At 37.9% G+C, this 19,713-nt stretch overlaps 1 protein-coding gene across 1 annotated transcript in view; it reads left to right on the plus strand.

Annotated features, from left to right (window-relative positions):
* Hen1 (Hen1 methyltransferase) overlaps positions 1-19,695 on the plus strand; it is a 58,190-nt gene extending 38,495 nt beyond the window's left edge. Inside the window, exons 6-7 of the mRNA XM_090369905.1 lie at positions 15,792-16,007; positions 19,616-19,695. Coding sequence (XP_090226031.1) covers positions 15,792-15,872 — 81 coding nt within the window. The 3' untranslated portion in view covers positions 15,873-16,007; positions 19,616-19,695. The remainder of the gene's footprint in view (positions 1-15,791; positions 16,008-19,615) is intronic.
* Positions 19,696-19,713: the final 18 nt, after the last annotated feature.

Below are 19,713 nucleotides of genomic sequence, written 5' to 3' on the forward strand. Positions count from 1 at the left end.
CTGAAGTTGCTAAAATAGCAGGAAGAGCATATTAAGTGTGCAGGTTTCAACTTAAGTATAAACTATTGCATCATAAACACTGCTAAAAAAAATCGGCGTTATCTAAGAAATGCTCCCAAAAAAAGGATTCCACTTATAGTGCTTTCCTACTCTTAGAGAAAGTTTCCTATAAAGTGTTATAACAGGAGCATGCTGTATTTCCATGAACAGACTCATGAAACATCAAGTCATACAACAGTTATATGTGTAACAAAACTAAACTGATGGGACAAGGCAGGTGAAAGCTGAGGTACATGTTTCCTCACTTTTCCAGTGAAGAAGTCACTGGAAAAGAGAGCTAAGAATGATAAACATTTCATTGAGTTGGATGAGTATTTTGCAATAATTTTTACAGTGTAAAGCATGTTTTAACCAGGGAGAAACAGTGAAAATGAGCCATATTGCTGTAAAATAAGTAATATTTCTCTCTCAGAAGCATCTAAAGCATCTACTAGAAAAATCACTAGGGGTAATGGCCTAGGAGTGGATGATGTACATCCAGTTATATTAAAAAGACAGTATGTTATTCTATCAGACCATTATGATTGCTAATGAGATCCTTATTAGTACCCCCCCCCCCCTTTTTATTTTACATATTGTTTGTTTATTTTTTTAATACTTTAACTAGCAAATGGATTTTCTAGTGAAATCTCCAAGCAGTAACAGAGATCTAAAATGTATGCAACATACATTGCGATACCTTGCCATTCTTTTGGTATTAAATTAATTAGTATATTTATTAAGATTTGATGTTTTGATAAATAAATTGGAAGAGTATATTTCTTGATTCCTTTTCCTAATTTTTGGAAAGAAAATATTTTAATACTGTAAATAAATAGGTAGTAGAAAAGCCTTCCTATGTTTGCTGTCACTAATATTAAAAAGCATGGCAAATTGCAGAATTTTCATAAATTTTGCATCTTTTGGAATTTAACTTTTTTAACATGTATACTGTATGAATAGTATACATAAGCAGTGTCAGGCTGAGTCTATTTGTTACTTTGGTTTAGCATATTTTCCTTTAAGTCAGGGGTAGGCAACCTCCAGCCTGTGAATGTGCGTAATCTGGCCTGTGGTCACTTTCAAAAAATATATAATAAAGGGCCTGCCATTTATTATATATATTTTTGAATTTGTGGAATTTCTGACCTAAATTTAGAAAATACTCTGCGCATTGCTACGACAAATATCAATCCAGATAAGCGATTCGCTGATTAAAAAAAATAAACAGTATCAAATCTTAGATATAAATACGTATATCCAGGAAAAAATTTTAATACACATTTAATTACAAATGGTTTGTAGCTTTCGAGGTTAAACGGGCCTCTTCGTCATCAAATACTAACAGAATGGAGACGTTAGAGACAAAATTTTAAAGGATACAGTTGTGCACACAATGAGGCATGCGTGAGCACGAGGTTGACCATTCAACCACTATATTATTGGTGTTCATTGTTGCTGCATGGACGTGTGGTTATGCTTCCAGCACTTGTCTAGTCTCAAAACAGTTACCGCCAAGATAGGGTCATTCCCATGCTGTAGTTCATAGTTCTTGAATTACATGATATATAAAGCCATTCTAGCCACAGGCAGTGGTGAAAGTGTCGGGACTGGTCAATCACTTCATAGTTGCGCTTGGGATTAAGGTCATGGTGGGTCGACCAGAAGTGGTCTGCGATTGTGGATTGGTCAGTCTCAACAAGGCGAATCGATCTATCATGCTCTGCAAGGCAGTCTTGAAGGTGTTTCAATGTCTCCCCTATGCAGCAGTTGTTACAATCTTTGCAGGTTATGCGGTATACTACACCACTGCACAAGAGAGGGGCGACTGGAGTCTTCACATTGGAAACCAGAGAACACAAGTTTCTACCAGGTAGCTGCACGTATTTTATTTTGTATTCTCAAAGGATTTTTGAAATCTGGCCCGACTTGCCCAGATAGTAGGGAATGCAGGCAGTAGGTACATTGTCATGAGTTGATGGGGGTCTCGGGTGGATCGCGAGTTCCTGCGCTTGCAATAAGCACTTGTCCAATATGTGGGTTGGATAGTCACAATTGACCAAGTCTGTCCTCACTCTGGAAATCTTGTTGTGCCTAGCTTCATCTGTGCTGGAGTGGCTCAAAGCCTGGGAGAACAGGGTGCAGGCGGTGCTGTTGAGATGGCTTGGGGCATGGCCAGATCTGTAGTTAATGAACTGACCATGCCACATTGGCTTGCAGTATACTGAGGTTTCCAGGTGTGGGCCCACGTGTTTTACCAGGACATCCAAAAATGGAAGAGATCCGTCCACTTCTAAATCTGAAGTGAACTGGAGGTACTCCAGTAATGTTGTTTCAGATCCAGTTTCAGGGCCAGATTTAGGTATTGCAGGGCCCCTAAGCACAAATTTTTTGCCCACCCCACCCCCGAAAAGTTTAATTTTAAAAAATCTAAAAAATACACTTATTATCTCTTTATATATAATAAATATAAATACATATGCGACAAAGAAAAAAATTACTTACAAAGTTAAAAATATATATTATATTTCCGATTTAAATACATTCATTCACATCAAAATCATTATAACATTTTTTTCTACTTTTGATGGTGGAAAATTGGTTGATTATATTGTTGAAGCAAAGAGTTCGCAGCTTATCGTGTTCCATACTCAGAATACATAAGTTGACTAATTTTTCCTGATACATAGTCGTGCGCATATAGTTTTTTATTCTTTTCAGTTTACTAAACAATCTTTCTCCAGTGCAGTTCGATATCATCAAACTTAAATACAAACGTAAAATCGTTTCAATGTTTTTCAATGTAAAATTGTTCAACGAGAAACTAATATAGGTGACTATAGTTCATATGTAGGCGTATTGCAGCAGGACACAATGGGTTGGAGAGGAACGCCTGGCTTATGAATCTTAGGCAGGCCATAAAACTGAGATAGTTGGCAGCCTGAGGCATGAAGGAGCCACAGAGTCGAAGCACAAATTTTCTTTGCAAGTTTGTTTACATCTGACTCCAGGTATCCCAAGCCTTTGATAGGTGGATCTGTCATGGGTTCATAGATGTTGGGGTCTTGTAGGATGACAAGTACTTTCTCTAGGTAGGCCAACCGGTTCAATATGGCAGTGCGACGTCCCTCGTCAGCAGGAAGCATGGCAATGGTGTTGTCTTTTCTTATGGAGGTAAGAGCAGCGTGCTGTCAGTGATTAAAGTTGGAGCAGGTGGGCCGTGTGCAGTGCATCGGAGGATGGAGGCCATTTTGGAGTGGATTTCATTAGCAGTATTATCTTCAGGGAGGTTGGTAATGCTTGCTTCCACTCCCATAGCAAGTTGTGTGATCGCTTTGCACATAGGTGCAAATCCAACCGCATCATTCCTAAAGGCTTCCACTATAAAGCACCATTTAACACCACTCGCTGAAGTTGAAACTTCCTTGTTTCAACTTCAGCCTGCAAACATTGAAGTTGTGGATTACCAATCTTCACTACGAAATCAAGAGGGCCGACTACAATAAATCAAGACTCTTACAGGAACTAAGAGGTAGAATCTCACCTACAATATTTTGTAACCTTATTCATATTATCTGTGAAAGGCGCCTCCGTAGCCAGGTGGGAAGGAGCAGCAGTGCGTAGCACACGCTTCTTGATTAGACCGGGGTTCGAGCCCGTCACCACCAAATATGGAGAATGTGGAAAGGTCAGGGAATGACCACCGCATATCCCAGAGCAATATGGCCTTAGTTGCTAATGCTCCTAAAAAAAAAAAAAAAACCAAACCATACTATCTGTCACCGAGCTAACCGTATCTCTGATGCTTACTGTTCACGACAGCAATGGAAATTTGTGAATTTAAGCAGAGAAGCCCACTCCTCGAAGATGACCTGTTCAACTAATACTTTGTTTTGAATTTGAGCAGCAAACAATTAACTGCTGAGCAATTCAGCGTTTTGACTGCCGGAATGAAGTTTGCTGTTGTGCCGTCGAAACTGCTGATCACCCAACTTGCTATGGGAGTGGAAGCAAGCATTACTAACCTCCCTGAAGAAACTGCTAATGAAATCCGCTTCAAAATGGCTCCGTCCTCTGATGCACACAGTCCACCCGTTCCAATCTTAATCACTGACAGCACGCTGCTCTTACCTCCATAAGAAAAGATAATACCGTCATGCTTCCTGCTGACAAGGGATGTTGCACCCGTCATATTGGACCGGTCGGCCTGTCTAGAGAAAGCCCTTGTCCTCCTACAACACCCCCAACACCCTCAACTTGTGACAGATCTACCTATATGTCTTGCGACGCCTGGAGTCAGATGTAAACAAACTTGTCTATGCATGGTTTAAAGCAAAGAAAATTTCTGCTTCGACTCGGTGGCTTTTTCATGCCACAGGCTGCCAACTACCTCAGTTTTATGGCCTGCCTAAGATTCATAAGCCAGGTGTTCCTCTCCAACAATTGTCCTGCTGCAATATGCTTACATATGAACTATCTAAATATATTGCACGACTCCTCACACCTCTTGTAGGAAATACCATTCACCTTATTAAAGAGCTCTCAATCTCTGACAACGAGATTATGGTATCATTAGATGTAGTGTCCCTGTTTACATAGATTCCTGTCCAATATGCCATAAGCTGTACCAAGAGGCTTTTGGAGAATGACCCAGACCTACTGAGCAGAACATCACTGTCCACCTACAACATCCATACCGCCCTCGACCTGTGTTTATCAGGTAGCGTCATTACCTTTGAAGATTCCTTATACAAGCAGGTGCACAGCACTGCCATGGGTGCTCCTGTTAGTTCCGTTGTGGCCAACATCGCCAAGGAAGAATTGGAAGAACAGATATTCCTGAAACCACCTGTACTTATTACAACATGATGCATATACGTCGATGACATCTTCACAGTCATCCCACGTGGTTCTGAAACAACATTACAGGAGTACTTCAATTCCTTGTCAGTGTTCATCCAGTTCACTTTAGAGTTAGAAGTGGGCGGATCCCTTCCATTCTTCAATGTCCTGGTAAAACGCGTGAGCCCACACCTGGAAACCTCTATACTGCAAGCCAATGTGGTGCAGTCAGTTCACCAATTACAGATCTGGCCACACTCCAAGCCATCTCAAGAGCACTGCTCTCACACCCTGTTCTCCTGGGCTTGGGGCCACTCCAGCACAGATGCAATGAGATTTCCAGAGTGAGGACAGACTTGGACAAGTGCTTATTGTGCAAGTGCAGGAGCTCATGATCCACCTGAGACCACCATCAACTCATGACAGTATACCTACCGCCAACATTTTGGCCAGATTTCAAAAATCCTTTGAGAATACAACTTGAAATGCTTGCAGCTACCTGGTAGAAACTTGCGTTTTCTGGTTTTCAATGTGAAGATGCCAGATGCCCCTCTCTTGCACAGCGGTGTAGTATACAGCATAACTTGCAAAGATTGTAACAGCTGCTACATAGGGGAGACCTCGAGACGCCTTCAAGACTGCCTTGCTGAGACTGACCAATTCACAGTCGCAGAACACTTCTGGTCGACCCACCATGACCTTAATCCCAAGCATGAATATGAAATGACTGACCAGTTCTGACGCTTTTGCCACCACCTCTGGCTAGAGTCGCTTAATATCATGTAATTCAATAACTATGAACCACAGCAAGGGAATGAGACTACACCCTATCTTTGAGGCAACTTGTTTTGAGACTAGATAAGTGCTGGAAGCATAACCACATGCAGCAACAATGGGTGTCTCCATAGCCAGGTGGGCAGGAGTAGCAGTGCGTAGCACACGCTTCTTGATTAGACCGGGGTTTGAGCCCATGACCACCAAATACTGAGATTGCGGAAAGGTCAGGGAATGACCACCGCATATCCCCGGAGCAATATGGCCTTAGTTGTTTGCTCCTAAAAACCCAAATAAGAAACAAACAAGCAGCAACAATGAACACCAATCTAGTGGTTAAATGGTCAACCTCATGCCCATGCACGGCTCATTGCATGCACAACTGTATCCTTTAAAATTTTGTCTCTAACGTCTCCATTCTGTTAGTATTTGCTAACGAAGAGGCCCATTTAGTACACAATTACAAACCATTTGTAATTGTGTACTAAAATTTTTACTGGATATACGTATTTATATTTAAGCAATGGATCCTGGTACTACAGGCCCATTTACTCTCATAGTATCAGATATCATTAAATATTATAAAAATAAAATATTGCAATTTTTGTTTTACTGGAATTGTATTTGTGTTTCGTTTTTTGTATTAATAAAATTAATTATATGTACATGTTGTAAATATTATAATAAATAACAAAACTGTTTGATAATTTTTTTTTCATTGTACGCCATTTTAATAATCCTAAAAATTGTGGGAAGCTAAAAGTAAATTTGGTCCACATGTACCTCACAGACATTTTATTTCACCCGTCATTTATAAAGGTTGCTCACCCCTGCTTTAAGTTATTAGTTTTCTGTTTTTCAAGTCTATTGACAGTGAAAAATTAAAAAAAAAATTTAAAAAAAAAAAAAAAAATATATATATATATATATATATATATATATATATATATATTTCTTTAAACCAGAGGCTGATTAATTCAGCTAAACAGTTTCATAGTGATGCATTATCTACCAAAGCACAGTTGTTTTGCTTTGCTTTTTTTGGAAAAGAATTAAAATAAGAAATACTGGTGAAAAGTAACTTTATTTCTTAATATTTACAAATTTCTTTTTTTTTTTTTTTTTTTTTTTTTTTTTTTTTTATGAAAACCCCAAACACGAAAGGTGTCAAAACCTATAGTACTTAGTACCGTGCATGGGTTGAAGGAGAAGTATGGGGTGGGGGGATGCCAAAACTTTTTCACCTTTTGATGAAAGTCATCTACCGATCTTAAAAGAGAAGGAAAAAAAAATAGCTGAATTAGTACAAGACATGCCTGACATACAATTTATATCACAGCTTCCAGCAAGTGGTCTCACTTTTCGTCTGATTTGCACAAAACTTTCACTGATGCTGACATGTTTTTTTTTTTTTTGTTTTTTTTTTTTGTGGAAACTGAACTTTTTTTCTTTATGGGTATTTATTAAAAAAATTCACAAAGGAACTGGTTCCAGTTGAGTACATGTTAAGGGTGCCTGTTACATCTATGTAAAGATTACTAAGAATAAACTTCTGCTGACTAGACAAGTGATGCCATGGAAAATATTAATATTGGTATTAAAATGGTAGAGTGCTGCATTCAAGGAAGCAAAGCTTACATAGCATATACTGCCAAAGAAGCAGAAAAATAATGATACTAATAAAATGGGTTGATCTTTTTTTTTTTTTTTATTACTCCAAAACAGCCGAAGCCTTACAGAGGAGGAATTTGACCGTAGAAATATAGTAATCCTTCTATTTACAATCTATACACAATGTCAGGTATCAATATACAAAGTCAATTTACAACATATACAATGCATATCATGCGTTACAAACCATTTGCATTTTAGCAAAGCTGTGGTAACAGAGAAATTAGTATTTCTAAGCATTATGTTGTTTTCTTTTCTTGATTGTTCACATTAATTAGTTGAATTAATTGCTTTGTGTTATTAATCTTAATTGTTATACCAAAATTTTTTTTTTTTTCTTTTTTTCTTTTTTATACAATTGTTATAACTTAACTTAGTTCCTTGAAGAAAAAGTAAACAAAAAAAAAAAAAAAAGGATTTTTTTTTTACTTTTTTCCTTTTCTTTTTTTTTTGTTAAGGCTAAGTATACCTATCTTTATAGTATTATTATTGTTGTTATTATTAAATTAATCATTTATTTTTATTCTCTATTAGTTTGATTGAAAAACCTTTGTAGTTCTTTTTTGATATTAATGTTTTCATATAGGATATCAATGTTGGAGTCGTTCAGCAGTTTTACAGTTCTGTTGAAGTAGTGGAATCTGAGTTGATCAGTTCTGAATGGCTCTTGTGCCAGCATATTTTGTCTTCTCAAGACTCTTGGAGGACAGCTGAAGTTGATGAGGTAGAGCAGCTCGGGGGCATCGAGCTTGCCAGACACTAGATGCATTAGGAATTTGCAGTCTGCCGCAGCTCTCCTTTGGTAGAGTGGTACAATCCCAAAGTGAATGCACCATTCATTGTAGGATTTTGTGTTCAATTCCAACCTAGATTTGTACACCAGGAATCTGACTATGGATTTCTGAATACGTTCCAGTTGTTTTATAAGAATTTTGGTGTGAGGATTCAAGATTTGAGAGGCATATTCTAGAATTGGGTTGATGATCATTATGCAAGCTGTTTTTATGAGCTGTACATTAGTGAAATCAAAGCAGATTCTTTTAACCAGTCCAAGGGATTTGGAGGCCTTAGCTGTAGTTTTATTTACATGTGTGTTGAAGTTTCCCTTCTCAGAAAACCATACTCCCAAATCTGAGACCTCATGTATTCTCGATAGCTCATGATTATTAGCTTTATAGGGATAAATAATCTTGTGTTTTTTATGATAGTCTGTGACAGACATGGTGCAGCATTTGTTTAAGTTTAGTGTTAGACCATTGTTTGTGATCCATCGGGTGATGGTGTCTAGTCCAATTTCCAGTGATTCACAGTCTTGAGTTGTTTTGATGGTTTTGTATATTTTCAAGTTGTCTGCATAGGAGAGCACTTTGATGTCAACATGTTGCATACAATCCTGTATGTCATTAATATATACAGCAAAGAGTAGTGGCCCCAGAGGAGAACCCTGAGGGACTCCCCTTTGTATATGGAAAGTGGAGGAGTATCTTCCTTCAAAATTAACTCTGCTTTTCCTGTTTTCAAGAAAGTTAGACATAAGTGATAAGGCATTACTTAACAGACCTGTGTTCTTTAATTTGAGGCAAAGCAACTTATGTGGTACTGAATCAAAGGCTTTCTGTAGATCAAGGTATATAATGTCTACCTGATTGTTATTGTCAAGGCTAAGTTTTATGTCATGTTCAATGGAGAGAAGGTTAGTCACAGTTGATCTGCCCATTAGGAAGCCATGATGAATGTGGCTGAATTTATTTTTCAAGAAGGAGCAGAGTTGAGAGTAAAGCAGGTTCTCAATGATCTTGCTTAGGGGATTAGATTTGTGTATGGGTCGATAAGAGGAAGGTGTGTCTTTAGCCCCCTTTTTAAAAAGAGGCGTGATTGTGGTTTCCTTTAATATACTAGGGAGTGATCCCTTATTGAAAATGGCCGTGATCAGATGTATAAGTTGTTGTTGCAATACAACAAAGCAGTGTTTCCAGAGTGCCATGGGGAAACTGCCAGTCTTTGTGTCATAACTTAATTTAAATTTGTTGATGGTATTCAGTAAAATCTCTGCATTGACTTCAAATTGTGTCAGGGTATCACTGAAATATGATGAGGGAGAGGTGTTGTCAAGCTTACTGCTGTGATCAGCTTTTTCAGTATATAATTCACTGTAGAAATTTGCAAATTGATCTGATTGAATGTTCTCCATTTTGTTCATGTTTTTTTGTTTTTTATAACCCATTTTCCAATGCTTCCAGAATGGACCCATATCATGCCTGTTTAGCATTGCATTTTGTAGGTTAGCTAAGTGATTTCGGTAGGCCAAATTGATACTGTTTTTTATTTGCCTTCTTAGATTGGAGAACTGAGTGTAAATGTCATGTCTCTGGGTGTTTTTGAAATTTATGAACATTTGTTGTTTTTTCCTGAGTAATTGAATAATTTCTTTTGTGAACCACATAGGAAATTTATTAGTGTTTGCCTTTGCATGGCTCATGGGTGTGTAGTTTTTGATAATTAGGTATAAGTTATTGTACAGCATATCCAGAATTATATCTGGGTCTTGACTCCTAAATAATGGTTGCCAGTTGACATTTAAGATTTCATTTCTTATTTTGTCCCAGGGGGCTCTCCTGAAATCTGTGGATTATCTAATCAGGAGGAGACTCCACATTTCCTAGGCATGTGGTTAAATGACCAAGGTCCATATCCAGTGTCTGCACTTCACCTTCTCATGGTGTAATCTGTTAATAGAAAATCAGCTATATGGCTACTGAATGAAATAGAATGATTTGCCAACATGGGATTAAATCAAATTGAATAAATTATAGGTTATATCTATACAGGCTGGCCTCGATTAACGCATCCTGCGAGCGCATCGCACAAAACGGAAACGCATTAATCGAATATAATAATCAATAGGAAAAATTATAATTGGTCCTTAATCTTCTGGAATGTCCATAAAGAATTTTAAAAATACCTTTTAAATAACTTTTTAACTGTATATAATGTAAAAGATAATAAAAATAATTATGGAATTAAATGTTTATTGCATAAAACAGCGGTTCCCAAACTGTGCACAGTGGAATATTTTAAATTTTCGAGGGAAACAGTGATACTCGACATCTGTCGGACACCGCGCAAACTACTAGCTCGAGGTAGTTCACAGTTTCAGCATTTCTTATTAAGTTGTTTGGACCCAACTACTGAACGGAACTGTTAGGTATTTCTTTTGGTCTGGGTGCGCCTTAAAAAATTACTGAGACACTAAGGGCACCGTGAACCGAGGAAGTTTAGAAACCTCTGATATAAAATACACAATGAAGAAATGACTGTTGCGGAAATATTTGAACAGTGTTGACTTTCTCTTTTCATCAGTCAATTTCCGATAGCCGACAACAATCTTCTCTGGGCCCTGGGGAAATAAATATCTCAGAGAACCTCAAACCTTTTGTTTGAGGTTCTATGCGATACGAAAGATTTCATCTAATTCTTTTACCGTTATCTCCTTCGCGGTAACATTTTCATCTGGCTCATTTAAAAATTTGAATTTTTATGCAAGCATGCATTGTCTTTATTAGCAGGAGACAAACAAGTAACGCGTCTTCTTCCGATGGTTAATGGAACACACTGAGGCAGGCAGCAGGCAAACGTTTGTTTATTGCCCGTACGACTCGCGGTACGCTTAACGCGCGATTCAAATCTTTTTCAACTATCGCATAAAAAAAAAAAAAAAAAGATTGCATTAACTGGAAAGTTGAAAAGTGATATAATTTTTCAAATAGCGTTAACTGAAAATCGCGTTAATCGAACTCGTGTTATGCGAGGCCTGGCTGTATTGTATAAATATAGGTTTAGGTAAGAATAGGCAAAAACTTTAACATCATGGTGGAACAAAGCAGTTGAGATTTTGTATGGGTTGGAATGCTGCCTATGTTAACAAGATACCACTGAGTTTGTCTAGGTCCTTGAGGTCCTTGAGGTTTGGTCCTTGAGGCTTGGTCCTTGAGGCTGTCACAGACATTCTCTCAGATATGCCAGACAAGCTGTTCTTGCTACCTGTGAGTCTAAAACGCTGATGGAACTGATATTCGGGTGACACTCAAGTCAAAGTGGACCCAATTTCGGCGAAGTCCGGACGGTCTATGACAGCCAAATCCTCTGCTTGCACCTTCACGATGGTGGGACTGTTAGTAATCCTGGGTATAACCTTCATGCACAAGTACATGGTGGGTGACCACCCAGGTGTGAACCAACGTAAGCAGGGGTCGAGGTGTGGCGCCCACACCACATGGAGGAACGCCGCCCCTCTATGTTACCAGGCAGTACTAGGTGGTAGATGACTCTCATCAACCGGTGAAATACCACCACTTTGCTTATTGGAGGCTTGAAGTGGTGGAACCCATGTTTAGTCTCTAGAGCTAAGTTCCGGCCAACCCTTCCCTATCTCTTCCATCATGCAGTATGATTGATGATTTTTGAGGTTATGATGAATGTCGTGGCGAGATCCAATATTCCTTACATTTCGAGGGTACAGCTTTAAAACGGTGTTCGCAGGCCGGCCGCTAGTTAGTACACCGGACTGAACCTATTGGTAACTCTCTAGGAAGCTTCCGGATCAGCTAGTGTATAATCTTGCTACCTCTACTCTGCCAGATAGTGACTGGAGGGAGTCCGAGTAGTGTGTATGCGGGGAGCATTGTCGAGGCCACGTTATGTCAAGGATCTGGGTATATTCTTACCACATGTACGCCATATCCAAAAATTTCATTACTTCATACAGCATGTCCCACCCACTTTTTCTTACTATTGAATACACCATGAATTGTCAAAATAATAGAGCAAGCTTATCTGCGAAAAGATCTAAACCTCCCAAGGACTTCCTAATTCATTTCACAAATATACGTGGTCTCAATTCTAATCTCAACGATGTCCATTTCCACTTGCAGTCTTCCAAACCCCAAGTACTTTTTCTGACTGAATCTCAGTTATCAGTTGATTCAACTACTGCTCATCTCAGATGTCCAAATTATTTGCTGTATGATTCCTTTCGCCTCAAAGGTGGTACTTGTGCATATGTCCGTTCTGATATTCCCTGTCAGAGACTTGGCAATTTGGAATCTCCTCTCTTTGATCTTCTCTGGCTTAAAATCTCTCTACCTCATTGTGTAAAATTCATCTGTTGTCTCTACCGTTCTCCCAACTCCACTAATCACTTGGAGCTCTTTGACTTCCTCTCTTTGCAACTTGACTTTCTCCAGTCCAACTTTCCTAACAGTGAGGTAATTTTCCCTGGTGATTTTAACGTTCACAACTCCAGCTGGCTTCCGTTTTCTAGTCACACCGACCCAGCAGGTCGAGATGCTGAGGCTTTTGCAATTACTAATGACCTAGCACAGATTGTTCATTTACCTACAAGAATACCGGACAATCCTAATCATACAGCCAATACGCTTGATCTTTTTCTCACAAACAACCCTTCTAAGTACAAGGTTGAAGTGAGAGGTCCTTTAGGCACTTCAGATCACAACTTGGTGATTGCCTCTTCTCCAATGGAACCTTTATCTCATGGCTATTCCCAACCTCATATTGTTTGGCATTACAAGAATGCAAAATGGGATGACCTGCGAGACTTCTTTTCTTCTTTTCCTTGGTCTGATTACTGTTTCAAAACTTCTGATGTCAACGTTTGCTCAGATCGTGTCAGTGAAATTATTCTTGCAGGAATGGAATCCTTTATCCCACACTCCACTTTAAAATCTCGTCCTTTATCTAAACCTTGGTTTTCCAATAAATGTGCTAAGGCTGTCCAAGAGAAGAACGTTGCATATCATAATTGGCTTGTTTCTAATTCTTCAGTTTCATTTTCTGCCTACACCAAAGCTCGCAACAATTGTAAAGCAGTTATTAATCAGTCCAAACTAGAGTTTGAACAGGCTAAGAGTAGAAAACTTGCTTCTTGCCCTAATGGTAGCCGAGCATTCTGGTCTCTTGCCAAAGCTATTGGCCGCAACTTTTGCCCATCTCTGCTCCCACCTCTGTCCAAACCAGATGGTTCTGTTGTCACTTCAGCCAAGGATAAAGCTGACCTGCTAGCATCCCATTTTTCTTTGAGCTCATGTATTAATGATCTTGGTAAAACACCTCCCACCATTCCTAACACTCTCCATTCAATGCCTCCTGTGGTCTTCCGTCAAAAGGATATCAGAAGGATTTTGATGAATCTTGATGCTAAGAAAGCTCCAGGTCCTGATGGTATTTCTCCACTTGTTCTCAAAACCTGTGCTCCTGAACTTACTCCTATTCTTTGCCGCCTTTTTTCACTTTCTTATTCCAAAGGTGTTTTTCCTTCTGCTTGGAAATTTGCTCATATCCAGCCAGTTCCTAAAAAGGGTGACAAATCCCTCCCATCCAATTATCGTCCCATTGCAATTACTTCTACTCTTTCTAAAGTAATGGAGAAATCAATTAACCGCCAACTCTTAAACTACCTAGAAACTTTCCGTCTGATCAACGATCGCCAGTATGGATTCCGTCAGTGTCGATCCACTGGTGATATTCTGGCTTATGTTACCCATTTATGGACTAATTCAATGGAAAGGTTCGGTGAAACACAAGTAGTTGCTCTTGACATCTCAAAGGCTTTTGATCGTTTTTGGCATAAAGGTCTTCTAAACAAGCTTCCATCTTATGGTTTGCCAACTGTTTTTAGTAATTGGTTATCCAGTTTTCTCTCTGATCGCTCACTGAGGGTGATGGTAGATGGCTCTCTGTCTTCTAACTTCTCCACTAATGCCGGTATCCCCCAAGGTTCAGTTCTTTCCCCCACTCTTTTCCTCTTGTATATCAATGACCTTCTTCCATTGACTGGAAATCCTATCCATAGTTTTGCCGATGATAGCACATTGCATTCCACTTTCCATTTTGAGAAACCTTGTCCAGCTCAATCAGCTTTAAGTTCTCGAAAATCTGCTGCCAATTCCTTAAATGCCGATCTTCAGGTAATTCTCCAGTGGGGCAAAGACAACTTAGTTGATTTCAACCCTTCTAAAACTCAATCTTGTCTTATATCTCGCAAAAAGGATTCTTCTGCTCCTATGCTTATCTTTAGTGACACTCCGATTTCTAGGCAAAATGATATATCTCTTTTGGGGATTACCCTGACTTCTAATCTCTCTTGGCACAAGCACATTACAAATATTGCTTCCTCTGCATCTAAAAAACTTGGTTTTCTCTTTCGCTCTCGGCGTTACTTTTCTCCCAAACAGCTGCTCACTCTGTATAAATCGCAAATCCGCCCTGCCATGGAATATTGTTCCCACATCTGGGGTGGTGCCCCCAAAACCTCTCTCAGGCTTCTTGATTCCATTCAGAAGAGGGCAGTTCGGTTAATTAATGATTCATCTCTAACAGAGTCTCTCCACTCGCTGTCTCGTAGACGCACTGTTTCTGCTGCATGCCTCTTCTACAGATACTTCCATGGGCACTGTTCTTCTGAATTGGCTTCTATAATTCCCGCTCTCTCTTTCAAAACAGTCCGAACACGTGCCGCCACCAGCCAACATCCATTTACTGTCCAACTTCAAACCCACAGAACCAACTTTTCATCTTCCTCATTTATTCATTCAACTGCCGTTTTCTGGAACAACCTTCCTTCATACGTATTTCCTGAAAATTACAATCTACAGAAGTTCAAGTCCAATATCAACAAATATCTTCTTTCGTCTTCTCAACCTCCAACCCAAGCACGGTACTAAGTACTATAGGTTTAATACCTCTCGTGTTTGGGGTTCTCATAAAAAAAAAAAAAAAAAAAAAAGGAACTAGGACACATAATACAAAATATGCTACTTAAACAACCATCAGTATTAGAACTTGAACTTATAAAGAAGCATCTACACCATTATTGGCAGAAGAATTAGATCGATATATCTGAATACTAGGTATCACAGAAATCAAGAGGAGGAATACAGGAGTTTTCAGCTAAATGAATTATAAATTAATCTATCCAGAAAGTAAGATGCAAAGTAAGGAAGGTATAGACTTAGTCTGGAAGAAAGTTTAATTGGCTAGGAAGCATTACCCAGTAGTCCAACAAAATTTCAGATGGAAATTTGGGCGATGAATTTTATCTGTGCATATGACCTAGTTAAAGGCTCAAAAGAAAAAAGTTAGTTGATATAGAACAATAGAAACTAATAACAAAGGATGAGTAGTATTGGTTGGTTTAAATAGCAGAATAAGAAATAGCATCTACACCATTATAATTGACAAGTACATCTACACAAATTACATCTATTGCTTGTTTGAAAAAGGTTATTTAAATATTTCATTTATGAAATATTTAAATTTAAATATCTTTTAAGGATAAAAATGATGAATTTTTCTAATGCAGCAGTTTAATTTTATGATAGTTTATTTATTTTTTGAAAGAATTTTTCCCTTTGTTATATTCTAAAATCGGCATTTACATGATTTTTTAGATTAGAGAATGGGAATACCCAGGAAGAGAAAAGGATCCAAACATTAATAACGAAGTTGAAAAAGAAAATGGTGTGTCTTAATGTTAAGCTAAGCTGAGAATTGCATTTTGCAGTTCCTTAAAATTAGCATTTGTTGGTCCACGGATGCAATGCATTTCAATGCAAAGAATTAGTAAACAGAAGAATTTATGTAGTTGTCAGTTGCATCATTTTAAGGTAAGAAAATATTAATGTTTTGTTGAGCTGACCTGCTTAAAAATTATTTGGTTCAGTGGATATTTTTTTAATTCTGTTTTATCAACAGAATTAATTTTGTGGCATGCACTTTTTTTTATGGATATAGCCTTTTGTGGCTGATCAAGAAATTGCTTTAAGTTAAAATGTATGAATTTTATAATTTATTGAATTCAGCTTTAGTATAATGGGTTATACATGTTCATATATTCATTTTTCTCTAGCAAATAATTCTAGGAATTGATACTCAAATGTTTGTAGTTTAAAAAAAAAACCAGTTCCAAAAAACTAAAAGAATATAGTTATCTAAGGCACATTATAATCCTTTTGGTAGAATAAGGCAATTCCTAGAGATTCAGTATATATATTTATTTTTTTACTTATTTTATGATAACACGAAACAGGTTTAATGGAACCAGCAGTTGGATGGCATCAAGGACTGAAATTTTGAATCCCCCACCTTTCTTTCAGTGGATTCCATAGTTTCCAGTATTAAAAGGTTTCTAAAATGTTATTTAAATAATACCTTGATCCATAAGTGGTAGAATTTTCAATGGTAAAAAATACAAGTTTGATGTTGGTTAGATTGAGAAGAATGGAATGGAATGTGATGTTGATGGACGGTTGTTTAAAATCAGTAAAATTTTCCTATCTTTTTTTTTTCTAATCTCTTTAAAAATGGATGATGCCATCTAGGCTTTTTCATTAGCTTAGCATACACTGAGTGATCACTGAATCATGGCCACCCATATGAAAACTGAATGTGACCCATTAACCACGTGAGGTATGAGAGTGCGGAGTTAGTCGACCTACGTAGCATAGATATGGTGTCAATGGTTCAGTAGGTAGTAAAATTCCAAACATGATGAGTAAAAGGAAGGATTTATTGGACTTTGATAAAGGACAGATTGTCGGTGCTCGATGAGGTGGTGCCTTGATTTCCCAAAAAATTGCTGAACTGATGGGGTGTTCGGGAGCCGCCGTTGTTAACGTATACCAGGACTTTCGTCAGAATGGTCAAACAACGACCCGACAGAAAAACTGCAAAGGTCAGTGAAACATTGATGTTAGAGGTGAGTGCTGGGTCCAACGACTCGAACAGGTGCAGCACTTTTGAAGAGTTGACTATCCAATACAACACGGGCTAACCCGGAACAATATCTGGCATGACCGTGCATCGCATGCTCGCACGTATGAGCTATACCAGCAGACGACCTCTACAGCATCCTCTCCTAACCAAGGTTCATCGGCATAAGACTCACCTGGTGCAAAGAGCATGCAAGTTGGACGTCAGAAGACTGGAAGGAGGTGTGCTGGTCGGATGAGTCATGTTATTTACTCCACACCTGGATGGCCATGTACGGATTTGGCCTCAGTAACATGAGGCTCTTGATCCATCATGCATGGTAGTATCAAAAGTGTAGGTCGGTGGAGGTAGTAGTATGGTGTGGGGCATGTTTCACTGGCAGGAACTTGGACCCCTGATGCATGTGGAACAATGTATCTGTGGTCTCTGCTTGCTGACTGTGTACACCCTGCTATGTTACACTTTTTCCTGAATGGCAAGGGTGTCTTCCAAGATGATAGTGCACCAAGCCATCGGGCACTTGTGCAAGAATGGTTTGAGGAACACAGTTCTGACTTTCAGCATATTGATTGACCTCCAGACTCCACCGATATCAATCCCATAGAGCACTTGTGGGACACTATAGAAAGGCATATCAGGCATCTGGATATACCAATCACCTCCATACCTGCATTACATGCAGATTGGTTGGCCATACCTCCCGAATGCTTCCAACATCTTGTTGAATCAATGCCATGTCAGATGGCTGCTGTACTGAGAGCAAAAGGAGGCCCTACGAAGTATTAGGTAGGTGGTCATAATTCAGTGATCACTCACATTATAAAAATCTTCCAGTGTATTACTGGAAGATTTTTATGTTTTTAAAACATCTTGGATTTGCCTATTAAGAGGGTTTTTTTTTTTTTTTTTTTTTTTTCAACTCAACTCATATTTGAACAAATCAGAACTCTTCAGATAATTTTCTGCCTGTGCACTTTTCACCTTTAAACTTGAGTCGTGGGGGGGGCAGTCTATAAAACACACTGGATTTGCCAGCAATTAAAAATGTTACTTTTGCAGAAACCTTTTCTTATATCTGGCCACACATTTTCAATCCAGTCATTACTTGCTTCTTGTTTACATCACCCGATTTGCCACATATCTCACCATAAATAATACTGTTTCTTTATTTGAATGTCAAGACTCCCATTATTGCAAACAAAATCTGCATATCCAAGTTGAGCCAATTTTTCAGCTTTTTGGTAGAGGGACATTAATATGAATAAATTTATTTTCAGTGTAAATCAAATCAAGAGCCAGATCACTTTTATACACCACTTTTTTGCAATAATGTTTTTTTTTTTTTTTTTTTTTTTTCAAGAGTACTAGTAATGCTTTCCCAATTTTTTCCAAGTGGTTGACACAGTTGATGAATTCAGTCATAATGTTTTATAAATGGATGCATTGCTTGTTTCATTCTCTAAGTCATAAATAATTTATGTTCTTGCTGATTGTCAATTTTTATTTTGTCCCTTGCCATTTCAAGGTTAAAAAAAAAAAAAAATGAATTTAATGCAGCACAACAAAACAAACTATAGAAGCAAAATTGTTTTTAAAAATTCTAGGTGTTTCTTCCAAGTTTTAAACACATGTTCACACACAGTTGCACTGAATTTGAAAGCTGAATGTTTCAAACTGATACAGAAAATGTTTGTTTGCCGGGTATTTCTATGTATAGGTCTTCTGAGAATCCATAACAATAGGGAAGAGATACAAAAGAGGATTGAGATTGGGGAAAGAACAAAAAGCTCAATACAGATGTGCACCCACAGCATGTAGGGGAATTATCTTACCCCCACCCCGTAGGCCTTTGGCACCCCTATCATGTGGGGTCTTGGGGATTTCCAGTATGCTACTGGAACGAGGATTATTCTCTTTGTGGTAGCATACTAAGGTTCTGAGAGTCGTTAAAAGGATTATAAATTGCTAATGTCATAAACAGGTAAAGCAGTAATAGATCTTAGTCCCTCATATGGAAGTTTGGCCACTGCTTGTTGTTAATGGCTTAAAGATTTGTTTTTGAAGCTCTTAAATATCGTGATCACTTTAACCATGAAATGTTACTCATAAAATACATTTTCCAATCAACTCTTCTGTTTGCTCACAATACCCGAAATCTCTTATAACTGTGCTTGTTATAAATGAGTTGAACTCATATTTATAATTTTATTTGCCATATAGAAATGATTAGAATGCTGTACATGAGAAAGGATTTGGCAGTTTAGCATTCTTAAAACCAATATTTTTTTGAAGCCTGTTAGCTCTGAAATTCTTCAGATTCATATTTATTTTAATGTTTTTAACTTTAATTTTTTTATTTGTTAAAAATAAATAAATTTTCAAGATGTTGCATTAAAACAAATTGTTACTAACTGGGTATTATTGTATTTAGATGACCATCTTTAAAATTATTGATGGTTGTATATTTTTAATAATTCTGTCATTTGTATTTCATTTTTTGCAGGAATATTCTATCTCATTGCTGACTGTCTTCCAGTGAAGAACAAACCTGTATATTAAATCTTATGTTTTAAATTCATTTATAATAGAATGATTCGGTGT

This window comes from Mastigoproctus giganteus, chromosome 3, assembly GCF_048544385.1.
Source record: "Mastigoproctus giganteus isolate SK-2022 chromosome 3, ASM4854438v1, whole genome shotgun sequence".
Lineage (NCBI taxonomy): Eukaryota > Metazoa > Arthropoda > Arachnida > Uropygi > Thelyphonidae > Mastigoproctus > Mastigoproctus giganteus.